Below are 11,841 nucleotides of genomic sequence, written 5' to 3'. Positions count from 1 at the left end.
TCAGAGACGACCGCAGAAAGATTCATGTCTTGTACCTTATCAGTGAGGTTCTCATGTTCTGTTACATTGGCCTGGTTAGTTTTTCCCTTCACATTTTTTGGCTTTCGACAATCCTTGGATCGATGTCCTGCCTTGCCACAATTGTAACAGTTGCCTTTAAACTTTTTAGCAGTTTTTGAAGAACCAATTTGTCCTTCCCCATTGTGCTTCCTCTTTTTGCTTGTCTTGAAGCCTCCTTCTACAATGTTGGATTTTGGTTCCATCGAAGTAGATGCATCATTCCTTTTTTCCGTTTTGCTATTGTCTTCTTCTATTCTCAAACGGACAATGATATCTTCAAGTTTCATTTCCTTCCGCTTGTGTTTGAGGTAATTCTTGAAATCCTTCCATGAAGGTGGTAATTTCTCAATTAGTGCAGCGACTTGGAATGATTCACTTAGTTTCATTCCTTCGGCATGGATGTCGCTAAGTATGATCTGAAGTTCTTGAACTTGGGATATGACAGTCTTGTTGTCAATCATTTTATAATCCAAAAAACGACCGACAATGAATTTCTTCGTGCCGGCATCTTCGGTTTTGTACTTTGTGTCCAAAGATTCCCACAGTTCTTTTGCAAATTTAGCATTGCAGTACACATTATATAATGTGTTATCCAGTCCATTAAACACATAATTTCTGCATAAGAAATCAGAATGCTTCCATGCATCAACCGCAGCCAATTTTTCAGCATCACTGTCTTGTTCGGTATATGAAGGCGCGTTTTCTTTGAGAAATTTAGCCAAATTTAATGTCGTCAGATAAAAAAGCAGTTTTTGTTGCCAACGCTTGAAATCTGACCCATTAAACTTTTCTGGTTTTTTCCCGGTCGTATTCGGGAGTGTGGTACCAGAAGTTGCCATTTCTGAATGCAACCAGAAGATCAACGATAAGGAGTAGAAACAGAAACAAATAATAATTGAAAAAGGAAATTCGTTTTAAGATTGTTCTTTCTAGAGTTTGAATTCACTCCTTCGAAAACAATCCGATAGAATTACCTGAATGCAAGAATTGATCAACAGGATCCAAAATTGTAATTCGAGCCCACCGACTTCACGATGTGTCCTTAAAACGAATTTGCTGCCTTCAATGGTGCTAAAGGCGTCCAGCAATCGTTTCTCAGGATAGAACGAATTTTTCGTCTCCTACGGAAGCAGCACTGCAGTCTGTAGGAGTTCCAACGAACTCAACGAAGTGTTTTTTATTTCGAGACAACATCAGAACGAGAGAGAGGGAAATGAGATTCAAAGCACAGAAAGTTTGCAATGAAAATGGTGTAAATTTTCTGGTAGAAAGGCTGGCTATTTATAGACTTGTTCGTGACCATTCGAACAGTCATCACCTTTCAGACAAGCCTCAAAAATCCGAACAGACATACCGTTCTTAAAAGTCGTGTCTGTTAAGTCGGTTAACAGTCGGCTAACAGTCGACTGTTTGGTCGGTAAACAGTCGAAACAGTCGACTGTTAAAAGAAAATAAAACACCCGGAATAAGCCAAAATTTAAATTTCATTTTGTACCCAAGAATTTGATTATTTACAATTTGGCCCAAAATTTTAAATAAATTTTGTCCAAAAAGTTAATATAGGGGCTCGGGCACGTGCCGAGCCGGTCGGACGGCGGCGCGCGCGTGTGGGTTTATGATCGAACCCAATAGGATATAGGTCTTTCCCCTTCCAAAGACTATTGGTACCCCTTGGGGCCCAAACCCAATTCCAAACTTCCACCTTATAAATCACACCAAAGTTTCCTAACTTTCCTATGTGGGATAAGTGTTTGGCAAATCAAATTCTTCCATAATCCTTAGTTTATGTGGGTTACTTTAACACTTAATATTTCATTCAATTTTAAATGGTTTTCGATAAATAAATATATCACATTAATCATCTCGCGGAGTAGAACGTGAATATGCTAGGTCCCGTATTATTTAAAAGGTGGGTCCCACTAAAAATTGGGCTCAAAGTTGACCCATTGAACCATTTTTTTTTCCAACAAAACACACTATGCCTTTGGAATGAAATGATTGACCTCTTGAAGACTTGGCTATTGCTCTTGGTTCTGCAATGAGCCAGGCCATGATGGTAGTCTATCACAAATAATACGGATTAATTTGTTTATGGTACATTTCCTATAAACTTGATTTATTAATATGAGGTTTTAGTAAAAATTATTTTATGTTCTTGTACTGATGTATGTTGATGCTGGTTGTTTTGCAATGTAAACATAGAATGTGCATATATTTTGGATAGGATTTAACATAATTTCTAAGTTTCATAATGTACATATTCTTTGTAGACGCTAAGCATAAGTAGTGTTTTCGTGATATTTAATTATGAACGTTCCCGTGCTATCCTTTCAAGATACTATGACAAAGTGATAAATCCTAGTGTTAATTTTAGCAGAATCCATATGCACGCCTTACTCATTATGCAGCGAAGTCTTACGGGGCCGAGAGTGAACTGGTCTGGCTCCAGCCTTCAGACTGAGGCTACTGGCTATGGATTGGTGACTAAATTACTATCACTACCTTTCCTCTCTCTTCTTGTCTTTGTGTGTGTTCCTGTAACAATTTATTTGTATGGGTGTTAGTTTATTACTCTGCAACATCTTGATTGTAGTGTATCTGTTTGCATATCATATAGTGGTAAAATTTCGGATGACTGTCTTTCTTGTGGCCCCTTGTGATTCATGCAACTGATTCCTCTTGCACTTTGCAGGTTTTCTTTGCACAACTGATACTCGCAGACATGAATAAAGAATTGTAAATATTGATTTCAGTTATGGTTAAATTCATTGGAGGTAAGCTCTGTGTAATAATAGAATGTAATGGAGAAATACACAACCATCTGCGACCTCACAATTAAAAGTTTCTTTTATTTTTCTTTCAAGAATTATTGATGGATGTGTTATATTTGATTAGAGGAATGATCTTTGAATTATCTTTAAGTAACATTTGCAGAGACTACTCAAAAACTTATGCTCGCTCAAAGTACTAAGATGATGCAAAGCCTTGGAATGAAAGGTGTGATGTCGCATTTCCTTGTGCCTCCCAAGATGAAATTGACCAATCTGATGCCATCAACTTAATAAACTCAGGTTGTTGAAGAAGGTAATGTCCAAAACTGGGTTTACTTTGTTTTTTATTCTTATATATTATCTTCCCTGTTAGAAGGACGTGCACTTCATACGATCGGCCTTGCCAAGGCTGAGGTTGAGGGTTCAAGTCCCTCCTTCCGCTTCATTGGTTTTGTATGTCTTCATTTGTAGGTCGATGATTAAAAATGGTGCAGACGGTATTTATTGTGACTCTTCGACCAGTTAGCCTCTTTGGGACAGAGGGGGTGTATAATAGTCTCTACTTTCTGAAATTTTTGTATCAGAAAATTAGTAAAGCAAATATAGAACATTGATTTGTATCACTGAATTGAGTTTGGATGAATGTTGTCTGATCTTGTTGGGCATTGATATTATACCATTCGAGGGTTGATTCAAGAATATGATATACATGTAAGATTGAAGGGAATGCTAAACAAAAGATTTATATATCGCTGATCAATCTATAGGCTAAAGATTTTTATTCAGCCCCTCTTTGACAACCATTAATGCGAACTCTTTTTTTTTTCTTTTTTTCAAAACTCATTTTCGAACACATTCTCATAATAAAATATTCTGCATGTAAACCTAATTTTTTTCTACTTTTCACCTAAACATTCTCCAAAAAATTACTATTGTTGCAGGTTGTAACTGGTAAACTTTAGCTAAAGGAGTCTAATTTGAACCGACCTCCGGAAGATTTTGAATCTAAACTACAGGTGAGAGTGCCTTTCTCTAATTCTAATATTTAGTTATAGATTTTCCATTTGTTTCAATCATCGGCGAGCGCTAGGACGTGGGCTACAAAAAAGTGGTCTTCAGTTTTTTAAAGATAGGATTGCGCAAAATTCCCGAACCGAACCGAGCAGTTCTTCTTAAATCAAATATCCGAACGGATATCTAAATCGAGAACTGATAGGGTCGGTTCAATTCTCGATTCTAGATCAAAAATCGAAAAATCGAATCTCTCTAACTTTTCTAATTTATTTATTTTTAAAAGTCAAATTATTCTATTTTTTCTAAATAAATTTGCTAGCTAGTTAATTTAGATCAAACTCAAAAATATGATTTTCCTATTTCTAATTTTCAGCTCCAACCCAACTTAATCAAATTGACCTAAGTTTTACTCAAATCTGTTATTTTATCGTAATGTTATTTCTACCGTTTTGAAAAAATCGAATTGAAGCTCGATAGCGCCTTTCTTAATTATTGTAACCTCGCTATCTTTCTCTTCCTGTGATTTTAACAATCAAATCTATGGAAAACTCAGCAAAGAGAGACACAAAAGATATATAAGATTGTACTACATTATTTTGTAAGAGCTAAAATTTAATATGTCGTTGGTTGAATTAATGTAACTTAATGTTTGTTTGGTAGGGATTTTGATAATTGATTTTTTGACCGTTAGAGATAAAATGGGTTTTAACTGTGAGAGAAGAATTCAAAAATGACAGTTGGAATAATGAAATAACGGTCAAAAAATTGATTTTAATTGGTTTAAAAGCTGTATCAAACAAGTTCTTAGTAAATATTAAAAAAAATTAATTATATTACGAAACTTGGAAACCGAACTCGAACGATTTCAAAATTAAATTTGGATCCGACGATTCCACTTAATAAATACTTGAAAATTTTGGGTCCAGTTCGGTTGTCCAAACCACGCCCAGTCCTAGTTTAAGACTTTCTCATCTAAAATTCATGAAAAAAATTATAATAGTAGCCATAAGCTGTTGTAAATGATCTATTGGCTGTGTTCTACTCCTTATCAAATTGGTAACTTGCATTTACTTCTTGTTCCTATACATGTTTGTGTAGGTTAGTTATTTCGTAAAGAAAAAAGTAGTTAGTGATCATTGTTTTTGGTGTTTTGAGTTTTTATTTTCATTTACAAGATTCATATTTATTGTATGCAAAAAAATGATGTATATTCCATTTCATTTGTAATGACAGGAAGTAATGAAGCAGACCTATTAAAAAGCACTTAAAGCTGCAACAGATTTTGGCTATCAGAAAGAGAGTCCCGAATATAACTTTACCCCCACATGATGCCATGAAGTTCATGGGAGTTGTATTTGTGTGAATAAGCAGATTTCGTACATCTTTGTTAAAGTTTTGCAAATAATAGCTGTGTTCATTATGCTGATACTAATTTGGATCATCTACTGAAAACAGGGTCTCCCGTATTACTAAAAGTAACAATAGAAGAAATATAGAGAAAATCGAAGTGAAGAAAATAAAGAGGGATAAAAATGTGTTTAGTCAGGTTATTTAGAATCAGACGTTGAAATAGCTTATTGCATAGCTTGGTCCTTGCACGAAGCGAAGCTGATGTACATCACTATCTCCAGTCTAAGTGAGGAATATGATAATGCCTTCTAAAGAGTAATACAGAGAAATGGAAGAAATAGTGGAAATGTGGAAAGATTAGACGCATTTATCTTTTTCGCCTTTAAGTAGCTGAGTGCATTGTGGTCATGGAAAAAATATCGCAGTCACATGGGCAAGCTGAAAAGAAAACTTAGATTCCATGCTGTTTTCCCTATAATTCGACCAGCACTAAGAGCAATGGAGAAGTTTTTGAATATTGGTGAAAAGATACTAGAGTTCTCCAGTAAAGGTGATGGGGGTTTAGGTATTCAGTGAATCTGGAGCAAAGGGAATATGTCAAAGGCTGATGAAGGAAGAAAAACAAATATACATAAACTGGCCTGAATTTGATTTTAAGGACAACTTGTAATTTGGTTGAAGAATTTTTGGGGTATCTCTAATAAGTGCTCTAGCAAATAACTCGCATAGACGGCTCAAATAGGTGTAAAAAAATCGAAGATAATGCCAGAAAATAGAGATTTATACTTTCATTACTATTAGTTGAAAATTGCAGCATTGATATTATTTCTCTTTGCAAAGATATCCGTGATCTAATTTTCTTTCATACGCTCTGGATTTCAGAGGCAGTCATTTCTTCGTTCTTGACAATTGCCAGCAGGTTGTGCATAGGCTATTTGTCAAAAAATGCGAGTGTTCATGCACTCCAGAAACTGCTTGTCCACAGTTGCGCTGTAATTACTGATACATGCTTTCGTCTATATGGGGCTGATCTACGAGCAAAATGACTAGCGTCCAACATTCTGTACAATATATGATTCTGTGGAGTTGCTATATATAACATGAAATTTTATAGTTTAGGGTCGATTGGGTTCAGCTTCTTGAATTGCTCCTTTTGTAGGTCGTAGATATAGATATGCAAGTCTAAACTGTTTCAAACATTTGCTGTTTCAGTATTTTGAAATCGCTTAGAAGAATAAATAGTCAGTAATAAAAGTTCTTTGTAGCAAGCAATGGATTTTATTTGCTTCTTCATTTAAATTTAGCAGAGTCATTACTCCACTCTTATTTGCAAATCAAATAATTAAGATTGCTCAGAAAATTGAAAACATTTGATACATCTTAAAATGGAAATCTGTCCAAGGGATTACACTCGTAGTAGTTGGAAATTGCATCATCCAGTGGTGGATTCAAGACTCGTAATCAATGGGTGGTCAAATTCATGCCAACTGATTCCTCTTGCTCTTTGCAGGTTTTCTTTGCACAACTGAGAGAGATGCCGGACACAAATATCAACAGTGTAGAAACAAAAACCCATCTGTAACTCGCTGAATCCGTAAAAGAAAAACAAGCATGCGGGAAATTAATGTCGGTTTTGATCCAAAATTTAGATAGCATTATCAATCAGACTAATAAGATAGTTCAAAAAACAATTGGAAATAGTTAAAACTTCTGGAACTCGGTGTGAACGCAAAAAAGCATAGCAGTTCGAGGCAATTCGTTGGCGGCTTCACTTTCTACCAGGGATCTTAACAGCCTGCCTGTTCTTCTTCTTAGGACCAGATTTGGCAACCTTAAGGCTCCTGTTCACAGCACTCAACCTTGCAAGAGCTGCTTTCTTCAGATCGGGCCTGTAATAGTTATCAGCCACCTACATTTTAAAAGGTTTCAATCACCCATCACTCTCAAATAATACAATTATAATCGAACAAAACTGATGAGTAGGTATAAAAAAAATAAAAAAATAAAAATCAATCAGTTGGAAAAGTTAACTATAACTGAAACAATGTAAAACTAACTGGGGATCAGATGCAACAATTTCGTCAAATGAAAAAGAGTAACTCGCCAACGTGTACCCAAAATTTAAGGCAAGTCAATATAGGAGGGGATACACAGCATCTGATAGGTACAGGCTATACTTGGTACAAGAAAGAAAGGGGGGATTATTGTACCCACACATCCATACTAACGTGTATCCCATAAATTCCAATTATTGTATTAGATAGTGAAGAGGATGAGTTCATTAGGCACAGGCTTAAAATGTTAAATTTAGTGGAATAAAGCATGTGCAGAAAGTAAAACAAACATTGGAGTTAAATTTTAAGGATCACGAACCTAATGCTTGGAATTCACATGTTAAAAACAAATTAATCATTTCATAGTCATTCTAATGCCAGTTCCTAATTAAAAATAAAAAAACACAGTATCTACTGAGGCAGATGAGTGAAACTGATACCTGGTTTGAAACAGCCTTGGCCATACGGCTAAACTCTTTCTTCATGACGGACTTGTTTAACAAACTGGCAGGCTTGTTCTGTTTCTTGGTCTTTGTTGTCGCAAGCAACACTGACTGATCTTTGCCTGCTTGAATGGTGACAGTCTTCTTGTTTGCCAACCCTAACAGAACAACATTCATTATTATGCACAATGAATTTTCTGTATGTGTATCTGAACAACATAAAGCAGTCTGTATCATCTCCATCTAGATCATTAGAATGGAAAAAAAAATATTCAAATGAATGGTAATTCCCATTTCAAAGATTATAATCAACATATAATTTCCTGATTCATTTTTTCCTTTAAGGAAAGCAAATTAAACAAGCATTAACTAACACAGGATAAAAATGCTAAAATACATTTGAGCATTAACCAACATTTCCTATATAATCAAACAGAACCCATACGGAAAATTTTCTTCCTCACCAAACATTGCCTTGCAGAAATTGTAATTCTACACAACAAAACGCTTCAGTTTCAAATGGTTTATTGAACGAGGAAATGGCAAACCAGTAAATACATTTGCAGAGTAATAATTTCATATATAATAAACACCTTAACAAACATCATATTACACCACTGTAATTTCATTTTTTAGAAACAAGTATAAGCAAAAATAGAACCAAAATGGGTATAATTTCACACATTCACAAGGCAAACAAACTGAACACGGATCTAAAACCACAACCGATTATTCAACATAAAAAACAGAGAAATTCAGAACTGTAAACGGGTATTAATGGATAATAAGAAGGAATCGAGTATACTAACCAGAGTGCTTATACGAGTGAAGGTTGTAAAGATTGTTTGGCTCCTTGCTGAAAACGACACCGGCAGTTCCATTTCCAAACTCCTTCACCAAAAAGGAGTTGTTTTTCTTCACAATCTCCCAAATCAACTGTCCTGGCACGGTCGCCATTTTCACCACAACCTTAAATTGAGCTGAAAAAAAAATCCAACACAGCATATCAACATGTAGACATATAAGCATGTGAAGATTGGAAGTAACTAATAATATTGTGAATTTACCTAAGAGAAGAGGAGAAGATGGGGCTTGTAGGGTTTCGTTCTGACGGCTTGAGACGAAATGAAAGAAATCAGGGTTGGGGCTTTAAAACCCTACGAAGGTGATGAAATTTTAGTTACCGAAATTGCCCATAAGTTTTTAGAGAGTTTTTTTTTTTTTTTTTTTAATAATTATTTTTTAAAACAATTTTTGAGGTTTTAAATACGACAATTATTTTCTAAATCCATCTTTTAAAAAACTTTATAAAATTTAATCAACCTAATCTTAAGTATTATTCAAATATATTTACTTTTAATTTTATCTTTAAACTATTAAAAGTCTCATGATAAAAAAATAAATTTCATGGATGAAATTGTCTGAGCTCTAATTTGATTATTCCAGTGACGATGTGAAGTATCGAACATTTGATTTCTAGAACTCGAAGTTCCAAATCTTTCAAGCTTTTGCTTCAAGTTCTTTTTGTGATGAAAAACCATCATTTTGAAGTACATAAATTAATTTTTGAATGAAACGATCATTTTATTGCTTTGATTTAAAATAGATAAATAAAGAGAGTAAATGGTTGCTATGGATCTTTTTCATTTTTTTCAATTTTATCTTCAATAAATTTTAATAGCACCTATCATTTCAACTTTAAATAATTCACACAAATAGTCATCTCTAACAAAAATCCATCAAAAGTTTTTCAATAAAGTTGTGCAAAAGACATTTTTATCCATAACTTAAAATGCACAAAGGGAAAATTTCTCTCTGAGTCCCCAACCTTTCCATTTTATAGAAATTTCATATTCATTAATCGTTATTCCCCTCCTATTCCGAATCTTTATTCAATTCGCTCAAATCATCTCTATTGGCAGTCTTCATCAAAATATTCTTTTAAAATGCTATAAAAGGATATTATCACCCTTAACTTCAAATAAAAAGAAAATGAAAATGAAAAAAATGGGAAAAACATTAAAAATAATAAGAAAATAAAAGATAGGGGGATTTGTTTAAAAAGCCTAGTCAATAATAATGTTTAGTAAAATAGGCTATGGTCAATACTTTTTGATTAATTAGCCTTTAGTCTATTTTGTCATGTGTTAAAAGTTTTAAACACCCTTCATTTAAAATATCTAAAATATTCAATTTGAAACAAAAATTTATCAAATCCCCCAAACTTAAATCCCCATTTTCATTCTAACTTTTCGTACACAATTTAAAACCCATGAGAAAAATGGCATATTGCCTTTTAAACGATTGAATGCCGTTTTAACTAATTTTATATTTGTATCACTTTGTATCTACATAAAAATTAATTAAAACAAGTTTTAACTATATTTCGAATGTTATTTAGTGTCTGTGATCTAAAACGACATGCTATCATTATAAACCATTTGATGACATTTTAACTAAAGTAAACAAATTTTCACTAATTTATAGTGAAATCGAGATCCCATAATCCAAAATGTCATGCTGCTGTTTTTGAATGATTGGGTGTCGTTTTAACTAATTTTGTATCTGCTTCACTTTATTTTTACACGTATGCATATGACAATGGACAAGTGGAAGTTTTCGTTACATTTGGACCCGAGTAACGATTTAAAGTTTACAGGATAATGATCAATATTATTGTTTTGTGAATAAATTGAATTAGATATAATTAAAAATGTGAGTAAGTTAATTCCGATTATATTCTAATTATGAGATAAGATATTCAATAAATTGCCTCGTTTAACTTGTACAAGTCTTTTAAGATGTTCCAAGTCTGATCAACTCGTTTTATAGTAAATTAAGGCCCCGTCATCCAAAAAAATGATGTCTTTAAAAGGCTAAATAATTTAAATTCCAATTATGAGATAAAATACTCCACAAATTAGCTCGTTTAAATTGTGTCAGTCTTATATGATGTTCCAAGACATGATCGATTCATTTTGGAGTGAAATCAAGACCCTATAATTCAAAATGTCATGATGCCGTTTTAAATGTTTAGGTTTCGTTTCTACTAATTTCGTATCCGCTTCACTTTATTTTCATTTGTATGCACATGAAAATGAACTAATGGAAGTTTTCATTATATTTGTCCCAAGTATCGGCATAAAATTCACACGATAATGACCAACACTATCGTTCTATGAGTAAATTGTATTAGATTTAATTATGAACGAAAGTAAGTAAATTCTATTATATTCTAATTATGAGATAAGATATTCAATAAGTTGACTCGTTTAACTTGTGTAAGTTGTCTAAAATGTTCCAAGTCTTATCAATTCGTTTTAGAGTAAAATCAAGGCTCGTGACCCAAAACGGCATGATATCGATGAAAAGGTTAGGTGTCGTTTTTGTTAGGTCTAAAGGTGTAATTGGCGATTCTGTGGACAAAATGACTAAATTGTAAAATTTGTAAAAGTCAGGGACTCAATTGTACAATGTTATAAAAGTTAGGGACTTAGGGTACAATTTAGCAAAGCTAGATGGTAGGGACTAGGGTTTGAGTGTTTGGTTTAAATCAAGGTCGCGGCGCCGAAAGTTCGCTAGTTATTCGCCCTGTCACCGCTCGAGCGAGAGGAAGCAGAATGGTCGTCACTCGCTCGTCGCTCGATGTTCGCTCGAGCAAAGTAGCGTCGCTCGCTTTTCGCTCGAGTGACAATGTCATATGGAAAATCGTATTTTCGATTTCTGAAAAGTTTGACACTGCCTAGGACTCCTATTTGCCCCCAACTATAAATACAAAGGCCGTGAACGTGAAAGAGATTGCCATATTGTGCTTTACATAGATATCATCTTCAATATTCTCTCAAGTGATCCAAAGCAGAACTGAACAAAGAATTAATCTATAAACACCTTGTGATTCAGGTAATCCAATGTTGGGGAAAACATCACTATTTGTGAAGGAAAAAACACCTGGACTTCTTCATTTGTTGAGGAAGGGACTCTCTCATTGGGAGATTGAGAGAGGTGGACGACAAGTTCAGGAACTCGACAAAAACAGGAGGTTCTTGAAATTTCACTTGGTGATACAATCAGCTAGATACCGAGAGGTTGTATTGGACAACAGATTGAGCTGCAGGAGGTAGATCGGGAAGCTAGCAGGAGACTAGCAGT

At 34.2% G+C, this 11,841-nt stretch overlaps 1 protein-coding gene and 1 pseudogene across 1 annotated transcript; one reads left to right on the top strand and one right to left on the bottom strand.

Moving 5' to 3' along the window:
• LOC111405044 overlaps nt 1–6,785 on the top strand; it is a 15,247-nt pseudogene extending 8,462 nt beyond the window's left edge.
• Nucleotides 6,535–8,844, bottom strand: LOC111405089 (60S ribosomal protein L28-2-like). The gene is made up of 4 exons (XM_023033808.1): nt 8,760–8,844; nt 8,502–8,672; nt 7,690–7,850; nt 6,535–7,104 (listed from the first exon to the last, which is right to left on the bottom strand). Exons 2-4 carry the CDS (start codon nt 8,647–8,649, stop codon nt 6,964–6,966), a joined length of 450 nt encoding a protein of 149 aa, XP_022889576.1. The 5' UTR covers nt 8,650–8,672; nt 8,760–8,844; the 3' UTR covers nt 6,535–6,963.
• Between the last annotated feature and the right edge of the window lie 2,997 nt (nt 8,845–11,841).

This window comes from Olea europaea, chromosome 12 (genome assembly GCF_002742605.1).
Source record: "Olea europaea var. sylvestris chromosome 12, O_europaea_v1, whole genome shotgun sequence".
Classification (NCBI taxonomy): domain Eukaryota; kingdom Viridiplantae; phylum Streptophyta; class Magnoliopsida; order Lamiales; family Oleaceae; genus Olea; species Olea europaea.
Note: the sequence above shows the minus strand (reverse complement) of the source record. Positions and strands in the feature narration are given on the sequence as shown.

Coding starts and splice junctions, on each gene's coding strand:
- LOC111405089 (XM_023033808.1), bottom strand. CDS start 8,649: ATGGCGACCGTGCCAGGACAGTTGATTTGGGAGATTGTGAAGAAAAAC. Junction 7,851..8,501: donor TCACTCGTATAAGCACTCTG/GTTAGTATACTC, acceptor TTGTTCTGTTAG/GGTTGGCAAACAAGAAGACT. Junction 7,105..7,689: donor CCAAGGCTGTTTCAAACCAG/GTATCAGTTTCA, acceptor TTTAAAATGTAG/GTGGCTGATAACTATTACAG.